General features: G+C 39.0%; 2 protein-coding genes across 6 annotated transcripts; both read right to left on the bottom strand.

Annotated features, from left to right (window-relative positions):
* Positions 1-324: 324 nt before the first annotated feature.
* LOC105054948 (zeta-carotene desaturase, chloroplastic/chromoplastic) lies at positions 325-12,722 on the bottom strand. 5 transcript variants are annotated; one of them, XM_010936613.4, is made up of 14 exons: positions 12,366-12,722; positions 9,847-9,971; positions 9,406-9,540; positions 8,575-8,647; positions 8,254-8,327; positions 6,698-6,802; positions 6,100-6,344; positions 5,896-5,983; positions 5,387-5,429; positions 5,138-5,294; positions 4,808-4,936; positions 3,954-4,026; positions 2,977-3,141; positions 325-859 (listed from the first exon to the last, which is right to left on the bottom strand). In XM_010936613.4, the coding sequence occupies exons 1-14, from the start codon at positions 12,550-12,552 to the stop codon at positions 650-652; spliced, it is 1,809 nt and encodes a 602-aa protein (XP_010934915.1). In that variant the 5' UTR covers positions 12,553-12,722; the 3' UTR covers positions 325-649. The 5 variants fall into 5 exon arrangements, 4 of the variants coding, with proteins under 4 accessions (XP_010934915.1, XP_010934924.1, XP_073108167.1 ...); XM_010936622.4 differs by having other exon boundaries at positions 325-762; positions 12,366-12,715; XM_073252066.1 differs by lacking the exon at positions 325-859 and adding an exon at positions 895-1,009 and having other exon boundaries at positions 12,366-12,720.
* A 628-nt stretch (positions 12,723-13,350) lies between these two features.
* On the bottom strand, positions 13,351-21,825 carry LOC105054968 (O-fucosyltransferase 36). The gene is made up of 3 exons (XM_010936639.4): positions 20,357-21,825; positions 14,056-14,305; positions 13,351-13,918 (listed from the first exon to the last, which is right to left on the bottom strand). Exons 1-3 carry the CDS (start codon positions 21,664-21,666, stop codon positions 13,742-13,744), a joined length of 1,737 nt encoding a protein of 578 aa, XP_010934941.1. The 5' UTR covers positions 21,667-21,825; the 3' UTR covers positions 13,351-13,741.
* Positions 21,826-22,981: the final 1,156 nt, after the last annotated feature.

The following is a 22,981-nucleotide window of genomic DNA, read 5'->3' as shown; positions in this document are numbered from 1 at the left end:
TAATAAAATCTTTTAGCTTAAAATCATAAAAACTTGTCTTTAAATCCAATAATTTCTTCACAGATAAACTCCTGATTTGCAGATATCAGTGTTTTTTTTTTTTGTCCCCTACACGCAAATCTCTTCCTTAGATCCTGTCATCCAATGGCTTTGCTAGTTATTGTAATATCTAGTAAGGTGAACGAAAATTAAAGTTAATAACTGACCGATCACAGCTTGGATTCTATATTTGTCTAAATGACAGCAGACAGCCTCACGGCATATCTCAATTAAAACTCAAACGCCAAGACCAGGTCTCAATAAGAGGAACAAACCAAAGCACTATTCTGGCACGAAAATGGATGACTACGACGTGATAATTCTATTAATACTCTGTAATTGATGTTTGCCTGAATTTATCCCGTATGCCATGTGTAAATCAGTTCCTAATTTACGTACAACGTTTGAAACATGAACGACATGGGAAAGACAGCAGACCATCAACTGAGCTCATGGAGATGGAACCTGTTGATGCATTGTTCCCCGTCTGAACCCATCAAAATTAGTCATCATATCGATGTGCCGTTCCACATCGGGAATCAACAAATTTATCTATCAAATAAAACTTAGTTCATCTGCTGTGTTTGAATCTCTCAGGGTGCCTTCGAATTCACTGGATGCAAGCTTCTTCCGGAGTGCTGACAGGCGCTCTCCGGCACTGCAGATATAGGCGGCTGCTTGTCTGCCAGAAAGAGTTGCCCCTTCCATACTGTCGATATAGTCCTACACAAAAAAAAACAACAAACTTCTGATGCTTTTCGCTTAAAGGAATGCATGCATCCTCCGATGTAGATATCTCTCTTGAAATTCCCAAAAGCAGCTGCCTTGTTGAAAAGACAGAAAGCCATAAATGGATTAGCTACCAGTTATATTGTTCATGACATCTAATTGGTTGCCAAATTTCTACATATCAAAAGAGACCTCCATGCAGCCATCGATCAAAGACATTTAACCGCAACCTGGCACGAGGCTTTACCAGCCAATATTAACATATAAAAGAATAAAGTGAAAAAATGGTGAAGTAATCGACAAAAAGGAGAATCTTACTATTACTCAGATTTTATTAGAGAAGCAAATCATAGAATTACCTTATCAATTAAAATATATATATATATGAAAGCCTAGCATTCTTCTCTTCTTCATTTGCTGCTCTTATACCAATTTTAGTGATGTGACACCATGATTCAAACCATCAGATGAGGTGTTCAACATCAGAAGTTGATTGGAAGCAAGATGAAGATGAACCAAAGAAAACAGCTTCTTCAAATTTAGCAGAAAAAAGAGCAGTTAAGATGATTGTGAATCAAAAAAAAGCATTTGAGATCATTATTGCATAATTTGACCATGGCAGATATATCCCCATGAAGTTGTGTTACATTGCTGCTGTATGAGTCATGAATATCTATCACAATTATGACACCCACATCCATGGAAACTCCTAGAATCAGTTAAAAAGTATATTCTTTTTTAATCTTATTTGGCAATGAACCTTTTCCCCAAAGTCATTTTCACACCAGCACAATCTGAGTTCCTATATTAAAAAAAAAAAGAGAATTAATTCTAATACTTTGAAACATAAAATAGACCATTGTTTGAGAGGAAATGTTTGGCTTGTATCTGATTTGAATGAAGGACCACGGGACATACTCAAAAAGCTGGAATCAATCCACTTTCATAAATCATACTTGGATTTTGGAATAAGTTGTGATTTGGTGTAACCACAGGCATATTGCATCAGATCAATTTGGTACATATTTTAACATGAAAAGAAAGAAAGAAAAGGTGCCGTTAGCTATCAGTAATCATGAAATTACTAGTCAATGGAACATGCCTTTTTGAGTGGGACATGACAAATTGTCAAAAGAAATGAAGTCCCTTCAGTCAAATAGGATGAACAGTTGATGATTCAACCAATTAGTTAAGTACAAAGACTATTTGATCTAAGGTTTTAAATCCTATAGGACAAAGGTATTCCGGTTTCTCTATGGAACGGGATGCCCCATTATCCCGTTCCATCCTGACAGCAGTCCCGATCATGCATTCCAATGGATATCCTTCATCTTTCTCCCCTTCTTCTTTCCTTCTTTTCTTTCTTTTTTTTTTTGCTTTTTTTCTTTCTTTTTTTCTTTCTTTTTCTCTACTTTCCTTTCTTTCCTTTCCTTTTTCTTCTCCCTCCCTTTTTTTTCTTTCATTTTTCTTCTTCTTTTCTTTCATTTTTTCCTTTTCTTCCTCTTTCCTTCATTTCCTTCTCTCCTCTTTTTTCTTCTCTAGCTGCAAGCATGAGTTTTGAAGTCCTGAGCCCATTTCGATCCCATTTTCTCACAGAAATGGGACGGAACGGCCGGGACGCCCTCCATCCTGCCGGGACGTAGACCTTAATTTGATCCTTATAGCTAATGGAGTTATGCAAATAGTTTATTTATTCTCCTTCCATGTGACCTTTCAGTCAGTTGGGTTAAATCCTAATGTAAGTAGGCATGCCTACCAAATTATAACAAGGTTCATTTTCTGCAAAACAAATTAAACATACTTCAATGTGACCTTTAAGTCAGTAGGGTGAATCATAAGGCATCACAGACAAAGTTATGTATGCTTAAAGTTTGGATATCTGTTTAACCTGTTAAAATAATCTATTTTGACATGGTTTTCTATGAAAATCTTTCAAATTACAAGTGATCTCTACTGAAGCATTTCAAAGCTAGTGTTTGGCACATTCCTGGATTGCTTGGCATCTGAACCTTATGGCATCCATTAAGCTGGGTGCTGGAGGAGGTGCGAGCACAAAAAAGCAGCACTTAATAAGACAACTAGTGAATATGTCATACAACTGGTAGGGACATCATTTTAATGTGCAAAAAGCAATCTATTCCAGAAGGGAAAACTAAGAAATCAAGTGAAAAGACAATGACATAAATAAATCCAGATAGTAAGATTTACCTGCTTAGTGTAGGAACCAGCAAGAAAGAAATTTTCCACTGGCGTCTTTTGATCAGGTCTAAATGGATCATTTCCTGGTGCCTCCCGATATAGGGATTGCCCAATTTTCACCACCGAAGACCATAGAACTTCCAAACCTTGAGAAGAGGGGAACAATTCCAAGACCTGACAGCAGAAGGCCAGGATAAATAGTTATACAGCCTATTTATCATTACATAGGTCCATATAGGTGCATTATGGACCTCTCAAAAGTTTTCTTATCTCTGTTGCTACCAACATATCAACTCAGCATTTTATGAGCTAAATTACATTTAGAATCATTGCAAAATCTACAATTCATAGCATACAAACCAATTCCTGCATGCATATTTGCAATTGTCTATGGAAGAATTGTTTTGTCACTTTTTCAAATTTCAATCTAATGAATAAGGAATCTAACGAATGTTCGCAAAAATAAGGAGCGCCAGGTAGAAGCCTAGTGCTTCAAGACTAGCATTCAATTTCTTAATGTTTAATCAAAACAAAGAGAAAAAAAGCAAAATAGGAAGGAAAACAAATATCCATGTGCATGGCTAGCATAGCTAATGGAAGGAAACTTAGACATGGCAGTAACATGGTCCTGGACAAGAAAGCAAGAACCAGAGTCAGCAGAAGCCAAGAGGCCAGACCTCATGCTCACCCTTTTGAGAATGGCCAAATTAATGGCACTAGGCCAGGCTCAAGATGACTGACTGGGTACTGGGTAGGACATTAAGCTTTGTTGCCTGTCCATGGACATACATAACCAATTCCAGCCTCCAGGATGCACTGTAGGACCAACAAGCATCCATGCTAGTCTATTAATGTAAGAATAAGCCATGAAACAACCAATCAACTCAAGCTCTTTCACTCATCTGTTAAACAAGGAAGTGAGATCTGAGTTTGATCTGAGCAAGATAAGCTGGATAAGTGGAGACAAGTTGAACCTAGCTACCAACCTGCTTCTGCACTCTGCTTATGATAGCATCATTTGGCAAAGGCATGTATGGATCACCAGGCGTAAGTACAGCCCTAGGAAGAAAAGGAGACAGCAGTTAGAAAATAAATAAAACATAGTACCTTAAATTAGATGGGAAGGATGTAATTCATATGGAATATCCAGAATGATAACTTTGTTGGAGAATGGTTCAGATTAAGGTCTAAAGAAACTTCAAGAAGTTCATTTGTAAAGAAAAGGAAGGAATACAGAAACTTCAAGAACTTTCAACATATAATCAGGCAGTTCCCAATTAAGTCTGCTAATTCTTTTGCCATCTTAATTGGTTCGGCACATTAGAATGACTTTAATGCTTTGCCTGGTTAAACCCCCCTTCACTAGTTACCAATTTACCCAGCTGAGAATTCAAATGATTGCTGGTGCTCATTAATGCGTGTAGACTACCTATTTCCCAGCATTTTTATGCAAGTGCAAATTGTAATTCTAAGAATTAATAACATCAATTTGTTTTGACTAAAACTTGAGTCCAACTCTAGTTAGTTGGCCTCATATAATGTTTGATTTGACATTTAATGACTTATATGTGGATAGCCAAGCAACTTGATATCATATAAATATTAATTGTCTTCTGCTATTTGGAATTTAAATACCAATATCCATGATAAATGCTAGAATAATATCAGATATATTGGATACTCATAGCCAATGGTAAAACCTAGCTTCTATAAAGACAATTTTTATAAAAAAAGGGAAAAAATCAGGCTTCATATCCTGAATATGAAAAGATATGTGTTTAAGCAAAGATTGTATTCTTACATCCTATTTGCACAAGAAAATAACAGTAACTAGCCTTACTGAATTAGGGAGCCCTGCCCTCCTATGTAATAATCTTCTGGTGATGTGAATGCAAGGTCTGCAAAACAGGAAAAGTCTGCATCTGGGGTATAAAGAAGATTATCCAATCCTGCAGCTCGTTTCAGTTGCCTGCAGTTGCAGCAAGATAAATCCCAAATGGAAATTTACTACAACGTACCGCAAAATCAGGTCCTAAAAGGACATAATAATGCATCTAATTTACCCGTTACTGACAAGTCTTAACTTGCATGTGGTCATATTAAAAATATCAAAAAAGCGAGAACAGTTTCATACAACAGTTACAAAGAGAACATACAACAAGTGCATTACCTTGATCTCTCCAGATCTTGTAGCTCTGTAACCCAGCCATTGTACCTAAGTTGAACAGTGACAACTGGAACTCCAACTAGTTTATACAAATCGTCAAATAGATCCCATTCCCTCCACAGAGATGGTATCAGTCTCTTAATTCCAGGGACGTCACATGCTGCCGTTTAAATTTCATATACATGCTCATCAATTTAGGTTTGTGAGACAAAATAGAAATATGTAGGAAATGATAGATCAATAATTACAAACCTGCAACATAAGCATCAGCTTTCACAATTTTTTTATTTGTGGACTGACATATTAAGAATTAGATAAAGTTAGTAAAATGTAAATGAATGCAACAAAGTGTTCTCAGTAGAGAGAGAGAGACTGCTCGAAGGAGGCAAAAAAACAAAGAAGTCTGGAATTTAAAATGAACAGGTAATTGTGACAATAGAAAAATTTACTGTCCATTACTGATGAGTTAAAAACATTACATCTATTATCAACAATAGTTGCAGTTGTAATTTGTATATGGACGACATTGTGAAGATAATTGATATCGAGAGAGGCGCACAGTCACTAAAAAGGTTTCACTGTATCCATACTAGTGATCTCAGTTGACATAGACTATTGAATAGGGATAGACTCACATACCACAACATTAGGAAAATTAGGAAAATCTTATACAACAAGAAACCTGTATGTGATAATTGATAAGCTTAAAATTAAAAGACAGAAATTCCGAAGATTGGGAAAACAACTTTGCAATGATTCACCTTAGATACCGCAATTCCCGTGACATATGTGCCTCCATCCTGGGATTTCTCATAAAGTATCTCTCTGCAGCCCCATCTTAAGTGAAACCTAAAGGAAAAATTTTATAAAGGTATAAGCAAGAATACGAGAACAATAAAAAGGAAGTGACAAACCGTATTTCTATTTAAACCAAGATGGCATGCATTATATTTTCAGCATCATACCGTCCACCTTTGTCTTCAATGTACTTTCTGATAGGACCACTTAAGTAAACATCAGGAGAACCCTTCAGCATACGCAAAAGAGAAGCCTCCGTCTTAGTGGCAAATAGAGAAAATATGGTGAGCATACAACGCGCGCTGATATTATCACAGTCAATAAATCCGAGGGCATAAGCAACAGGATCCCACATCCTTTGGATGCTCATGCGGGTTCCGCCTTTGGACAAGAACCAATCAGTGAAGCTAATCTGGAAAGAGAAATGTATTTAGATGTTTGATTGAATTTTAAATATTATAGACAAACATTTAAATGCATAAAAAAAAGTGTATATAAAAAAAAAAAATCATACAAAAAATTAAAGAAAACAGCTTTTAAAATACAGAGAGAGAGAGAGAGCATGAGAGTGCTAAGAAAAGTTAAGCAACAAGCAGATTTATATGGACTCCATCCAAAGACAACACCATTCTTAATCTTCAGTTCTTTACCATAGGTTACTTCAGTCTCTAGTAACCTAACGTGTTTGCTCCAGCATTTCACCACTGCAGACATTTAACAATCATAGAACTAACTAAATGAGAATGATGGGAAATATATGCATACATTATCTAAGTTCCGTATGTCCTGCATTGCACCATCTGGATCCACAAGTGCCCGAACAACTGGGCTTAAGGCAAGAGCTACAGCATTCCTTGCTTTATCATAAGGCTGTTGAAGAATCAGAAATTATAAATGTAAGCACCATAATAGGCATTCGAATGAATGAATACATACAGGAAACTTGACATATTTTGATCAAAACAAGATAAAATATGTGATCATTTTCATAAGAATGCATGTTGGTGTGGGTTTTCCTTTTTTCTTTTTGGTTTTTGGTCGAGGGGAGGCACTCCAAATGGTAAAAATATGTAAAGAAATGGTGAAGTCAAGCCATGCTAATACCTTGCAAATGCAGAAAGAGGACTTATCCAAATAAAGCATATTAATATATCAGTAGGTGATCCAGGAATCAACCAACAATGACTATGTACCAACAATAAGAGTTTAGGTTTTGATCAATATTGTCACCGAAAAGTCAGAACATTTTTCCAGATTCAAGAGAAACATCCTATAACCTAACAAGGCAGTTGTTAAAAATTCATAGAGAAGCACAAAGACATGTTTGGAGCACACTGGGTTGTACGCTGCCCTATCAGAGCTGAGATTTGTGGAAGGTTAAGCTCATTGATTAATAAAGGATGATTCATGGTCTTTGCATTTGTAAAATACATGAACAACCACTCTTACTAAAGTCACATGCTTTGCCACCATATTCATTTCCCTTAAGGGTCTCTGCAGGTTTCATAACAAGTTTTAGAGAATATTAATATCTCAGAGATCAGGTACATTTGCAAGCTAAGAGTTAAGGATTAACAGCACAGAAGGATCATGACAACTCAAGTGTTTTGTGAGCAGGTAAAGCATGTGCTCATGCTAACTAAATCACTTTATGTAAGCCATTCAGCAAGCATTTATGGAAACAGGAGAACCATGTGCTACAACCAACCAAATCATTTTTCATAAGCCTCATAATAGCATACTGCAATGGCAAGATGAGATAGGATACTTACAAGACTGGAGGCACAAATGAAGTAAAGCTCACCAATTTCAAGTAATGGTGAAAAAATATATAAAATAGTTGGTGGAAAAATGTATAGAATCATCTTAAAAATGATTATCCGAATGTCTAGTTCAAGATATGTTGTACCAACCTGCACTGTCCTATATCAACTGTACCATACTATACTAATAAGGCACCAGTACAATGGCAAAGGTTCAATTCTGTATATGAGCTGAACTGGCCCATACTAGTCCAAATTGGGCGAAATTGCCCAGTACTGACCTGTATTGCCCCATTCGTGCTCTACCATGGCTAGGAGTGATTTAAAAAAAAGTTGGAAGTATGTTGGAAGTCTATCTTGGAACAGGGTGCATATCGTACCAGACTGCATTGAACTAGTAATGTACGAGTATGGTTCTTGGTACCAATTTTGAGGACCTTGGTCTAGTTAGCTCTAGCAATTAAAGTAATCATTTTTAGTGAGTTCTTGTAATGTGCAACGAATAAATGGCTGTTAAATGAACTATTCAAAAAAACAATCAACAATAGTCAAATTCACCTTGAGTTGATTGGTCGCTAGAAATGCTCGTATACCATGTATTGGTGCCCCCAATGGAAATCGAAAATCAAGTTCTGCAGTGGAGATTCAAACAACATAAAATAAAATAAAGTGATAATAACTGAAAAGTGCAGGTTGAGGGAGGGGTGTGCTACTGAAATTCCATAAAGAGACCCAAATTTGGTTTCACCATTTTCATATTGTTTTTAATAACCCTACGGTTGAACCTTTGACCTCAATATGAAACTTGAAGTCTTTACCAATTGTGAAATTGCTCCATCCTATGATAAACAGATGGTTACCAAAAGTCATATAACATACCACCAATTTCACCCCCTTTATTTACAAACATGTGAGTGTGGTCCTTCACCAATAAATTTTCATCAGCACCAACCTGATAAATGTAAAGCAGTAAAAAGTAAGTAACAGCACATAAATTTTTAACCAGTGAGTAATATCTTAACATAGATATTATAATGAGTCACTAATAGCAAGATTAACAATCTAGACACTGAGCTTTTAAGTATGAACTTTGGCAGAAGGAACAGGTAACAAAAAATCACCATTCATGCAACAATGAGGAAAATCACTAGTTGAATTAGAAGTTAAGCAGTCAGTACATAAAAAATGAGCGGTTCAGATTTCCTCGAATGCTACCATAGATGATTTGACAGGAGAAATATAACACATCAAACCAGATTATGGAATAGGCATCAATTCATGTTCACATGACAGACCATGGTTTGTTGTATTGCCCAATACCATCCAATGTGGGGCATACTGTACCATACTGATCTCATAAAATATTGACACTCAGTATATTATCTTGTACCATACCGACCTGCGTACCGATACTATAATAGGATGGCAGGGTATGGGATCCGGTACTTAGACGGCACACCTTGTGACATACTACATTAAATTTATGATTTACTATCATATAGATTCTAATTTAAGGCTACTTAAGGCTCACATGAAGAAAGAATCCCTCTTCTCCCAGATTTCCCAACTTGGATCCAGCTTGCTCCCAAGTGAGCACAGCTAGAGTGTACAGTCAACAAATTCACTGCCTTGAATATGGATCCAATGGTCAAGATATTATGCAGGAATATTCCTTTCTACTGATGATTATTATGTATGGACATTATTTACCTTTTTCATAAGTCGAAAAAGATTGCTATAGCAACCAAAGAAAACATGAAGCCCCATCTCAATATGGTTTCCACGTTTGTCCACAAAAGAACCCACTTTGCCACCAATGAAAGTTCGGGATTCATATATCTCAACCTGCAAATGGAGAAAAAGAATCTTCATGAATAGTTCCACATTATCACATTCAAGGCTGTCCTGTAGAAGGGATCTATATATCATATGAAAAAAAAATCAGAATCATGTCAGATGTAAAAGAAAAAGAATTAATGCCATCAATGCTGCCAGGATTCCAGTCATAAAACACAGGACACGACCAAGTAATAGAAGAAAATAGGTAGCAATTGTGATAATAGGGAACCTAACCAATATTTTCTATTGAAAACTCTACATGACAGAAGCAAGATACTCAAGAAATGTCTTTCAGAGATAATCTGTACCAACCTCATGCCCCTGATCCAAAAGCTCAACTGCCGTTGACATGCCAGCAAGCCCAGCTCCAATAATAGCTATTTTAAGCTTTGGCCCCCTGTAGTGCTCAGGTTCCGGTGGAAACAACCCTTTTGGAGCTGTCATAATTTTAAAAAATAAATAAATTAAAAATAATAACAATATATTCAACAAGGCAATATTAATGCACAGTCCATGCAAAATGCAAGAAAGAAAGCTAGAAAAATCAATTTACAGAAGAAAAGAAAGTGTAAGATTATCTTAACTAATAGGACAGAGTCATTGTCCGAATACAGCAAGACTTGGCTTTGTGGTCCTATATTTTTTTTTTTAAAGCTAATACTGGACCGACCATTTAAGCCAGTAGCAGAAACTATTGAATGTATGAATTAAGCTATATTGTTTACATTTAAAAGAAGAACTTATGATTCCATTATCAGCAAATGACTGTGTTAATGATAGAACATGGATAGCCACCAAATTACAGGTGTGATGGATAAGGGTCTACTATTTGGATGGACCTAAATAGAGAACATAAACTGCAACTTCAGAGGGGAGAGGATGCCCTAGAATTAGCAATAAATGGATTATAAAAAAGAAAAATTAATCAAACAAATACCTATATGAACCATAACCCTAAATGGATTAGGACATCAACAACCACCAAGAGACTACACGCAGCATCTCCTTTCCCTCTTGCTAAGTCACATGCATTTTATGTGTTGAATCCTAGTGAACATTAAAGGAAGAAGTAAAATCCAAAACCCTCTCTTATCACCTCACAACTATGATTCCACCTGTACAGACCAAAGGTAGCATTATGTATAACAACACCTTCACCATCATAGCACTTCAATCAAAAGACCCTGGTTTGCCTTTCACTCTAAATGAGAACATAAACTGCAATTTCAGAGGGGCGAGGGTGTCCCAAATTAGCAATAAATGGAATATAAAACAGAAATTAGTCAAACAAAATACTTGTATGGAACAGAATCCTAAATGGATTAGGACATCTACAGCTACCAAGTGACTATCCTCAGCATCTCCTTTCCCTCTTAGTCAAGCATTGCTTGTGTTAAATCCTAGTGAACATTAAAGGAAGAAGTAAAATCCAAAAACTCTCTCTTATCACCTCACAACTATGATTCTACCTCTACAAGACAAAAATAGTGTTATATATAACCAACTCCTTCAGAATTATGGCACTTCAATCAAAAGACCTTTTTTTGTCTGGCACTCTAAACGATAAAAATTATTTTATGTGCTAACCATTTCCAATTTTTACATGCCTTGTCATAGCAGTACTGACAATCCCATTCAAATAACAATATTAAACATCTCCAATCAGCAGGAACTAATCCTTTAAACCAATCTGGGATTTCCTTGTCTCCACCTCCGATCTTTGGTCCTCAAAATCAATCAATCCCATCGTCTTCCTCTCTTGTTTTCAACTCCGATAAAGTCTGCTTACGAAATTGCATTTGCTGGAAAGGGTCACTGACACTAAAGTCATAACGAAACTTCCTACAGTCACAATTTCACAGTGAAAGAAGAAACTTGGCAGTCATATGCACAAGATTCAAATCAAAGTCAGATTTGATTACCCTATTGGCACCGTTCTTAACAACAAGTTATAAACTGATTCAGCATCAAACATGATCTCTCTCTCTCTCTCTCTCTCTCTCTCTCCAACCAGCAAACTGGAGAAGAAAACTGTTCTATCAATTGTTTGAGGGCCAATGTTATCAAGGTGCACTCTCTTCTGCAATTGGAAGCTTCATATATTTATGTCATATTTGATCATGCTCTCAAACATCAAAATTTGCTTGGTTGTGTGTCCATAAGAATTAAGATTATTAAGTAAATCGAGGACCAATAACAATCATAAGACCCTGCCAGACAATTGTTGTAAAGTACTAATATACTGGGAATTGAAAGATGATGCTACCTTACGCATCTTTGATGTTTCTCCCGGCATCACAAATATACTGAATTGGAAGGAATCAAATGTGCAGTTCACAGCCATCCACTAGATGGATTTGGCATACAATAATGAAAATTAAAATGGTCTCTGTGTGTGTCTTTGAGAGAGAGATAGAGAGAGACGGAGGAAGAGCGAGAGAGATCTTAAGCTCAATTCAAGAAAAGACAAACGATGATTAACTTTGTGAAGTGATGATTCAAGAAAAGCCAAAAGATGATTAACTTTTTGGACTGCAATACCAATCTGTGGATCCCAAGAGTGGCAATTGTGATGCAACAAACACGATAAGTATAAGAACATCGACCGTGACCAAAAACCACTTAGAAGCCCTCAATAGCTCAGCTGCATGTTATCAAATTCAGAAACGAAAGACAATTAAGGAACTCAAGGCGTCCTAACTTGGCCGACCGCTCCATAGCAGCAAAAATCTAACCGAATCTCCAGTCAAACTTCAAAATCTTACACATAATCCGAATCTTGAGATCCTCAAAACCCCACGGAGAAATAGTCATAAAGCTCAAAAGCTCACCCTTGACACCCATATCAGACACCTTGGCGTCGAGAGACGCACGGACCGTCATCGGCCGCAGCAGAGGCAGATTCCATCTCACCGCCTGCTTCCGCCAGCGCTTCGAGGAGCATCGGAGGAGCTCACGCTTAGTAGCGCCAAAGTAGGTCGCAGGAATGCCAGTAGAAGGACAAGAAGCCGATGCCATGGCCAAGTGTAGAAAGAGAAGCGAAGCCCTAAGCTTAGCTTCTACTAAAAAAGAGGAAGAAGACAGAGAGGACAATAAGGCGAAGAAGGGAGCATCTCGGCGTGGGAGATGCTCACGGCGTGCGTTTTGCCACGGCACCCGGTTTACCTCCTACTTGAAAATAGAAAAGAGACGGGGAACACGAAGAATTACCGCGAACCCACCCTCCACTACCATGTCTCCAACTATTAAGTATCGTATTATTACACTATTATTGTTAAAAGAATTCAACAAATTAATTAATTGAAAGGGCACGGATGTGGGAGAGTGTGGCACGGAATTGCTTGAGAGGGAGTTGGGTCGCCAATGCCGGTGGCCTCTTGCGTGCGTCCGTAGTGCGCCTTATCCCATTCCCTCCCCGCTGTCGGGAGCTTGGAAGTGGAGGCACCGCTCCACAACCGCACTTGACTTCTGGGCCGTCCATTTTGCGTTCCAATGGAAATCATCGGACGTACAATAATGGCGCTGTTATGCGGCATTTCAAATTTTCAATTGGAATCATCAGAAGTAGCTTTCAGAAAAGCCTCTACATTCAGCATGTCACATGAAATGTTTCCGTTTATTGCTTATTAATTCATAGTTGAGTTTGTATAATATATTTTTTCCTTAAAAAAAGAGTTTGTAAATAATATATTATGTAGTCAAAACTTTAACGTACCGAGATGAATCGTAAAGCATCTTTTGAGCGGATACACCATGCAATCCAAGTTGGCAGATGAGAGAATAATACTGGGAAAAATGCAATTTTGCCCTCAAAAGTTGCTAACAAAGGCCGTAAATTGAAGTTGTGAATTTAAGTTGATACAGGCTTCATAGTAATATTTTGTTCACAGTACTAAGGAAAGAGATGATCTAGGTTATTAAAGCTCAAATCATCTCTAATAGAGACATATTCCACCCCCTAGGATCTGATACACTTGTTGCCCGCTGCACCAAAATGATGAAGCTTTTGACAGAAGCTGGTCATGAATTGCTATTACACTAATGAACACAACAACCAAATGGGCAGTCTGCAGAATGAATCAAGGTCATTGGGAACAAAATACTATCGTAAACTCAATTGACGCATCAATATACACGTAACCACTACGAACTAAGAATATATTTGTGATGGTGTGACGGAGGGCACAACAACCAAATGGCTCTTCCATCATTGCAGCTCGGCTACGTAATTAGGCAGCTCTCCCTGGCAAAGGTACTCATCACACTGGGAAGCAGATTCCCAGCCTCTCCGGAGCCGAATAATATCTTCAGTGAAAGTTGAACCGGACGCCCCTATGAAAACATTTGACAATGCGCAGATTGTTTTATCCAGCATGGCCTCAACCTGCATGCAATTAAAACCAGCTCAGTGAATGCCCCTGCGTTGACAGTGTCTCCTGACAAGGGGCAGAATAGAATGCAGAAACCTAGTGGGCTTCTGTTTTTATATAAATCGGTGTTTTCTTAAGGGGAATATCTCACCTGACCATCTCCGCCCATATGATTTCGATATAACAGGGCATCCCATTTCTCAGCACTATTATGATCTGGTCTCTTGACCAGCGGAACTGGCTTGTCATTAACCAGAACCATAGACTGTAGAAGATTTGTTTCACTATCAGCAGCATCAGTAGAAAGATAAATCACAGGGGCATTAGCTCTTTCTACCATCCGTAGTATGCACTCTGCTGCTTGGGGAATGGGATAAAAGCAGCTCTCTTTCTTCACATTGCTGCAGGAAAGCATGAAATATACATTGTCAGCATGACAAAAGAAGCCAAATGCATTTCTAGCAGTCAGAAGAGAACTGTGACGTGTTAGTTGTAAATACTACATGTCAACGACATCCACTAAAATGAATATATTAGTCCACCAATACTAGCAAACCAAAAGGTAAAAATTTATGCTGTGTAGGCAGAATTAAAGTATTGTAAGATCTAAAGTTTTTTCAAGGCAACATTTGCATCTGTCACTTATTATTAGTCAGTCTGATTACATTGGTTATCCAGTCCCAGGCCTTGTACTGTAGCCATCAATTCTCTAAATTTTCTTAAAATTAACACTATTCCAGAAATCAAAAATGTTCTTTAATAAATCAAAAGAAAGAAAGCAGTGACATAGATTCTACCACTTGGGCAAGAATCATGAGTTAGGAGACATTATAAGCAATGATTGAAGTCCCGGATGGGGGCCGTCCCGGCCATCCCATCCTATTCCTTTGGGATTCCGGCATGGGTGCGGCACCCCGAAACATATTGCCGGCCTTCGTCCCAACCATCCCATCTTCATCCCGATCAGATAAAGCACCGGTATGACCATCCCGATCGTGCCCTAACTTTTTCTTTTGGAATGCTAATGATGATTCAAAGCTCGAATGGCCCATTCGTCGCCGGGAGGGGGGAGAAGAATGAGAGAAAAGGGAGTATTGACCTTTTCCGTGCGTCGGCATCAGCATCGGCACCAGAGGGAGCACGGCATTTGCCCTTCGATTTCAGTTTTCCGAGAACAGAGTATGCTGGTGGAAGGATAGCTCGGGAAGGAGAAGGGAGGAGAAAGGAGGAAGGCCATTGGAGCACTAGAGCCAATTGGGACTCGAGAGGGAGGAGCGAGGAGAGAGGATCGCAGGGGAAGAAAACAGGGTTCAGGGCCTTCGAATGAGAAATTATTGCATGCACCATGTCCAAGTGAACCAGGGCAAATCCCGGAGCATATGCAAGATGGATAGCATGCAATCGGGAATTGGTGAAATACAAGGGGTAGCCTGGCATGTTATCCACCGTGGGATTTGATGCGGTCCAATTGCACCTAGTGCAGGCACCTGGTCCAAGTGAACCAGGGCAAATCCCAAAGCATATGCACAATGGATAGTGCAATCATAAATTGGGGAAATACAAGGGGTAGCATGGCGTGTTATCCATTGTGGGATTTGACGCGGTCCAATTGCACCTGGTGCATGCACCAAGTCCAAGTGAACTAGGGCAAATCCTGAACCATATGCACGGTGGAAAGCGTGCAATTGAGAATTGGTGAAATACAAGGGGTAGCATGGCGTGTTATCCACCCTGGGATCTGACGCAATCCAATTGCACCTAGTGCATGCAATCATGATACGGATTTCCCCCATGGGTTGTGTGACGCGATCCATTCGATCTCGTCCATTCGATCGCATCTATAGGACAACTCTCAAAACGTTCCGAGTCCGTGATCTCTCGGCCCGAGCATCGCGCCCACAGACCCCACGCAGCTGCTCCGATCGACGCCCATGACTCCGCTTGCTCCTCATCTATTCACACATAGTCAGATGCTATTTAGGCCAGGATTTCAATCCTATATATTCCTTTAAATCGGACAAATCATATTCATCCGTGCCTTATCTTAAAAGTTCAAACATATTTAAACAATAAATAGACCAATAAAACTTCAAGATAAATTCAAAAAAATATAATATATATATAAGGACGTTCCAAGCATGTACCGGGACACCCAACTGAGACGGCCACCAAGATGGAGCAGGACGCAGGGTGTCCTATTCCAGGCGAAAATCGGGATGCCCCCATCCCATGGGATTTAAAACCTTGATCAAGGATTCAAGTTCCAGTAGAATGTTCCGTGGGACATCGACACAAGATACCATCCTATATGTCGTGATAGGGCTGTCCAGCTAACGTCCTAGCATTCCAATCAGGACGTCGTAAGACATCCCTTGTCCCTAGTGTCGGAACAGGATGAGATCACGGCGCATCCCGTTCTATGAAAAAATCAGGACAACCCCATCCCATGGGATTCAAAACTTTGTTTTTGACTATAAAATTCATCAACTTAATCAACAAATGACAAATGGAAAAAGAAACCCATGCTTCAGAAATAGGGCAGGCGTAAGAGTTGGATAGGTATAACCTAATGCCTAAACGGATGCAAAGGAGTTACATAGTAACACTGTCCATTCATATATAGTTAATCATACAAAAAAAAGTGAATAAAAGAAGTTAGACTAATAAATCTCTTTACATACATAAAACATGAAGATAATAAGGTGATGAAAATAAGATTCATTATTGCCAATTATGAGAGTATTCTAAGCCATAAACAAAGATTGTACTGAATCTCTTATTGTTCCTTTTCTTCTTTCCTTTTATCTCCTAATAGAAGATATACCAATGGAGTGGAACTCCTCGAGATAGCAAGAACTGATGACTCCATGCCATCTTCATAATGCAGCACTCCAAGATTAGGTTTAAGGCTAAAAACTTGACAAAGGAAATACCTTGAGACATCATTTTTACTAATCCGGACATTTATCACCTAAACATTTATCAAGACATCCACCACAGACAATGAAGGGGTGGCAGTAACCCAGAAACTACACGCACAACCAATTCCATTAAACTAACCCCTTTTTACTTGCCTCCACAATCCTCTTTGAAGCCTCCACAGCCATATTTTAAAGAACAGGTACATCTTAAGATCCTTGATACAAGATTTTGAATACACTCATTCGTAATAGACCTACTCTGTTCAGCAAGACAAAGATGTACAGTCTTAAATCCTAGTACCAGGGCCTGTTCTGGTCTAGGGCTAGGCTGGTACAGGTACCAGTATGAATTAACACAAATCAGAACAACCATTAGAAACAAGAACAAAGAGGAAAAAATATATAAAAGTAAAATAAAAATTGGTGTTCCAAGATGCCGGACCATCCCAAGTGTTCGGATGTAATAGTCCCAATGACCTGGTTTGGAAAGATTCGAGAGATTCGAGGTCTCGGATGTGTCCCAGGATCCCATCTCTCTTCGGTCCAATATGGTATGGCAAGATGGATCAAGTCCTTAGTCCTTGTATATAGCTCTTCCAAATTGTGAGCTTTAACCATCTTTTCATGAAAAACACCTCGAATACTTTCATACTAATCAATTCTAAAGCCAGGATCTTAAACATCAGCAAAACATAGAAGCCTACTTTGCGACCCCTAACAAGTGCTTGTCTAATAAAATCTATTATCTTCCTCAAGGAAGTCCCCCATCTCTGATTTTTGGTGAATGTTCCATCCAACCAAATCTGCTCTCATCATAAATCTCACAATTCTTTCGTCTTTTATCTGTTCTTAGCCTGTAAAAAATATTGTAAAATTTACCTTGACTGTTTTGAACCATAAATAATTCAACAATATCTGATATTGCTTACTTTCTTGAATCATTTTTGTCTGACATAAGAGTATTGCTAGAGATCTGCTCATAGGCGCTACAAATTATGATTCCAAACCTATATAACCTACTTTAGACACATTTTGAAGATTTGAAATTTTAAGTCATATTATCCCACCTTACTAGAACTAAAGGAACATTCGAGAGATTTAACAAATAAACTCTAGTTGCCACAGGCAGTTTTTTCACCAATAACCCACTAGTACCTAGACTCAAACTCCTACATCATGTATAACTGACAAACTTTGTTCACATTGTGTTATGCTTTTTTCCTTAACAGCAATGTAACTAAATCCTGAAATTTCTCAACAATAATATCAATTTAACCTCTAACTACAAGTCGTAAAAAATGAGAGAGGCCCCATCTAATTTGAGTGATTTGTTCACCCAAAGCACCAAGAATTGATGCTCTCAATGGAACTTTGAACCCTTGTTCCTATTTGGTCAATTCCTAGAACACCCCTATCAAGAAAAAGGAATAAAAAAGGAAATGACTGAACCAATCAAAGTGCGTTTGCCATGACTAACAGCATTTTTTCTGCTTGAATTCTAGAAAATTCCAATGTTTAATAAAGCAGGCTAGGTGCCACCTTAGGTGGATCAAGCCCCCAGGCAGCCCAAAAAGATAGCCTACCACCAGGAAGGTGCCTGGGCCCTTGTAAGCAGGTCTAGTCCTGAAAAAGGTCGGGTATCCCACCAAAAAAACCCATTGCCTGTCTGTTCAGCTATTCCTTTTAACTTGCCATTCTCCTGATCATCTGTCCACCTTTTCACCCCTAAAACCTAAATGCTTAATCCCTCATAGAGCATAGTGGTAGTGGCTGGTCCCTGGCCAGACACAAATGGTTGGCAAGCCACAGATGATAATTGGCATTTGGTGATGGCCACTTTCCTTCTTTTCCCTTTCCCCCTTCTAGCAGCACTATTGCTAGGCTGCTTCTATGGCCATTAGTAGCAGTGGTGGTTGCAGATGGGCAGCCGCCTAGGCATTCGCCTTGTGCCTAGGCACTGAGTGGCCTCTTGTCCACCAACCTCGCACTTCCAGTCTTAAAATCATGGGAAACCCCCAAATCCAGTTTAATAAAATAATGCCATCCAACACTTTGGATTAACCAGCATTAGATTTATGGGCTGCATATAGAGAAGTGCTAATTCTGTATGCCAGGATGCATGGACATAGGTACCGTTTGTCATATGAGTAATATGTGAGAACTTCCATTAACAATTCATGGCATCATAATGAAGTGACCAAAATTCTCTCCTCAAGTTACAGAAAACCGAAGCCCAATAATCTGCCTCCTCCCATGCTTGTCATGATGAACTTAGAAACTAACCATGACATATCAGCACAAATTGATAGGATTTAGTTTATCATCTATGGTTTTTAATTAGATTGCTTGGATACATATTCCAGGTTCAGTTTGGGTATTAGCCAGAGATGCCAAAGTCTCCAAGTACTAAATAAGATTTGAAACTACAACTATTACATGTATCCACGCACTAAATTTTGTTGAGTTACTAGCTGTATTAATAGGTATTAATAGAAAAATAAGTGTTGAAAACATTCCAGCAACAGGGCTAGCTATATCTAACCCATGCAATATGTATCATGGACTAAGCTAAAATGAAATAGCCAAGTGCCCCTCCCCTAGAACTTTAGAAGGTCAAATAAATTCAGTAAAATATGTCCTTACCTTTGTAGTCAGATTTTAATTCTTTTAAATAAATTGATCTTGTGGAATCTATGTGGGAAGGGAATAAGAAAACACTAAAGGCTTGAGCAGCATAGCAGGCTTCTCAAACTCCTTGAAACCTTGATTGGTAGGCTGAATCCTAAATTCATTCTCTCCAACAAGGAATGAGGAAATGAAATAAGGAAATCTTTTTACTTCGTATTCTCAATCAAAAGTCCAACTCAATCATATCAATGTATAGAGACTCATTTTATCCAGGATTTTTTCAAGTAAGAGACTATGTGAACTTGTGTCCAATCCACAAATTCTAAGAGCATCAGAACCTACAAGCTAACTACAACAACCTCCAGCATGCAAGATATCTCTATCCTTTGAATGGTAGCATTCCGAACTCCTCCTTCCAACGTTAGCCAACCCAAAAGGCAATGAATTAAATAATATGTTGTATATGTGTTATCTCATCAGCTCGCATTTGGATCACATATCCACCATATCTAGGACATGACAACAACTAAGGGACTAGGGCATATATCTAATACAGGGAGCTAATTTCATCTTACGTTGCTTCCTTATTTCCTACAAGTCAAACCAGAAAAAGTCAAAATGATCGCCAAAATATCATTAAGCTTTAAAATAGTTTCATAGACCAACTAATCTCAAATTGAAGTAGGAAAAAAAAAATCAAGACAAATACCTGAACAGAAAAGTGACCAAGAATTGACCCTATAATAAATAAATGAGCTCCAATGTACACCCAATCATGTATCACCGAATAAAGATCTCTACTTTAAATGCACTGATAATGATCATATGCCATGAGATGCTTACTGTACATGACATCATTCAATAACAATAACGAGAAAACAAACACACAAATAGAAAGCTTACCAGAATTTCAGGAATCCATGCCGACGAAAATGCAGAGCTATATAGTTACTCCCCAAGAACGTCTGCACAAAACGCTGCGCCGTAAGAATAATGAGCCGACTCGGTTGGATCACCGTCTTGCATTTGTGATCAAGCGGACCACCTGGCTGCATCACCCACTCCTCCTCCACATCAGCATAGAACATATCCCCAATAGCAAGAACCTCATCGTCAGATGAGAATTTGGGCATGATATCATCCACAACCCTCTTCTTTTGCGTCTTCAATTTGGCATCCTCAGGCCAAGCAGCTTCGATCTTGCCCAACGAAATTCCCAACTTCTCCAACCTCTTTGTATGCTCCTCATCCAGATAACAAGGGGGCGAAGCAATATAGCATATAAACCTATCTATCCTCATCTTATTCTTCTTCATTTCATAAAATTCTTCAAACGTGATCACAACCTTTCTATCAAAGCACTGATTGATGTGGTCAATGTCCAAGACACGGTCATACTGGTAATCAAATTTGGAGCTCGGCAAAATCAGCGTGCGGCCCAGAAGTGCAGCAAAGAACATGTGCTTCTCCAAGCAGATCAAATGGTTGGACATCTGACCAGACAAACATATCGCAAATAAGTAACGATCTTTCTTCGGTTTCCACTCAATCGTCTTTCTTTCCTTCGGTCTCTCCACTATTTTACACACATCAACTCCAGAACCAGATAGATCGAAACCCATATTGTCATCTGACAACTCCGAGGAAGTGTTCCCGACCCGATGAGCGGAAAGAAGAGTTGTTTGGATCTGTTTGTTGAGCTTGATCTGCTCCAGCAATGCCGATCTGAACTCCGCGAACGAGACCGACTTGAAGGACTGCGGCAGATCGACGACTTTACCTGAAGTGGTGGAATTGGAGCTGTTGGATGGAACTGAAGGAGTAGCAGGAGAGGCCTCGGATCCGGAATGAGCAGTAGAGAGGGTCTGATTCCAGAGTTTAAGAAGCCCTAATTGCTGGTTCCTGAGGAGATAGAGCGCCCGGAGCTCGGACTCCCGCATCCGGTCACCAGGGGAGTCAGTCCGGACGATGGAGACGCCATTGAAGAGGCTACCAAGGTCGAGGGAGAAGAAGAGGAGGATGAGGACGAGGGGGAGGCAGATGGCGAGGAGGTAGCGCTTGCTGGTCCAGAAGCCGCGGCGGATCCGGGCCGGGAGGTCGCCGATCTCGAAGGCGCAGAACGGGTGCCGGGGCTTCACCTCGTTCTGGGGGACGAGGGTTCGGCGGTCCTCCTCCTCGTCGGAGGAGGAGTCGGAGGAGTGATCCCTCTCCATTGCTACGGTTTCTTCCGAGAACCAGAAAAGGAGAGGATCAGAGAGAGGCCATGGGAGTGGAGATCTCGGTCGCGGAGATCTCCGGCGCTAGGATTTGGAATTTCTTTTTTTGGCCTTCGGGCTTCGAAGGAACCGAGGAGAGAGCAGGGGAAAAAAAATGGGGGCTGCAGTAGAGTGAGAGGAAGCGGGAAGAAGAAGCCGAGATATGGAGGGATAGCGATCTGGTGAGCGAAAACGAATCCTCAACCGCTGCTGATGCCGTGGGCCAATATGACGGCGGGCCCACCATAGTCTTTTGTTTCTTTTTTTTTTTTTCTCTCTCTCTCCTTTATGCTTGTTTAGATGAGGAATTGGTTACTGGAATTGCACTTCTCATTGCAAACTTAGGTGGGGCATCCACAAGTTGTTGGTTGCCTTGATGGTTGCTTGAATGCTACCATACCCAAGAATTGGATCTGCAGAATATAAATATTTCATATTTTTAGGAATAAGAATGTAGCTTTATGGATATGTTAACTCATATAGCACATGTATTTTTATACCAGTTCTTCATGCTTGTCCTTCACAATGAAAGTGGTTTGAACTTGCTCATTTACGCTTTAAAAAAAGCATCAAGATCTTTTATTTAAGTTCACTTTGATATCAAGAGCCATGGAATTGAAACTAACTTGTCTTTCAAATATGGATGTATAACTAGTTCTATCTTTTTTTATTTCAAATTATCTCAACATCATCTTGAGATCTATGTATGGAAATTTGGAAAATACAAAGTTTAAAAAAAAAAAAATTCCTTTAAAAATTTGAAGAAAGATCCAATATTTGAACCCGGAGCTCCTGAAGTGCCAACCAACTAAACAAAAGATGGTTGTTAAATGCAATTAAAATTTCTTCATGTTTTTTAGTTATACTGAATCCATGCTTTGGTCTTCTCATATAATCACCATGGAACCATCCAGAGTCACCGTATGCAAGCATGAGAGGAAATGTTAACAGCAATTCCTCCATTAATTCCCAATTCATATTTCGGTTTGCCATCAAATACCAACAACAAATGATGTTTGACCACTTCTATGTGGATAATTCTTGTAATAGGCTACGGATGGTACATAATTCTTGATATAAACCGCCTAGAGAGCCCTCCACATGGATTAAGCTATTTATTCTCAACATGTAGAATGTTTTTGTAATTCCCAAACTGAATCATGCATGGCATGCTGTTATTATATACATGCAAATTCATATAACTAATGGATGGTGTGCTGAACAGTGACATAACTCTCTTTTAATCCGTTGTTAGCATCATCCAAATTGCTCT

The sequence above is a fragment of the Elaeis guineensis genome, chromosome 2, assembly GCF_000442705.2.
Source record: "Elaeis guineensis isolate ETL-2024a chromosome 2, EG11, whole genome shotgun sequence".
Taxonomy (NCBI): domain Eukaryota; kingdom Viridiplantae; phylum Streptophyta; class Magnoliopsida; order Arecales; family Arecaceae; genus Elaeis; species Elaeis guineensis.
Note: the sequence above shows the minus strand (reverse complement) of the source record. Positions and strands in the feature narration are given on the sequence as shown.

Coding starts and splice junctions, on each gene's coding strand:
- LOC105054968 (XM_010936639.4), bottom strand. CDS start 21,666: ATGGAGAGGGATCACTCCTCCGACTCCTCCTCCGACGAGGAGGAGGAC. Junction 14,306..20,356: donor CATGGATTCCTGAAATTCTG/GTAAGCTTTCTA, acceptor GCTTTCCTGCAG/CAATGTGAAGAAAGAGAGCT. Junction 13,919..14,055: donor ATATGGGCGGAGATGGTCAG/GTGAGATATTCC, acceptor AATTGCATGCAG/GTTGAGGCCATGCTGGATAA.
- LOC105054948 (XM_010936613.4), bottom strand. CDS start 12,552: ATGGCATCGGCTTCTTGTCCTTCTACTGGCATTCCTGCGACCTACTTT. Junction 8,328..8,574: donor TAAAGGGGGTGAAATTGGTG/GTATGTTATATG, acceptor TCTCCACTGCAG/AACTTGATTTTCGATTTCCA. Junction 860..2,976: donor CTGGTTCCTACACTAAGCAG/GTAAATCTTACT, acceptor TCAACAAGGCAG/CTGCTTTTGGGAATTTCAAG.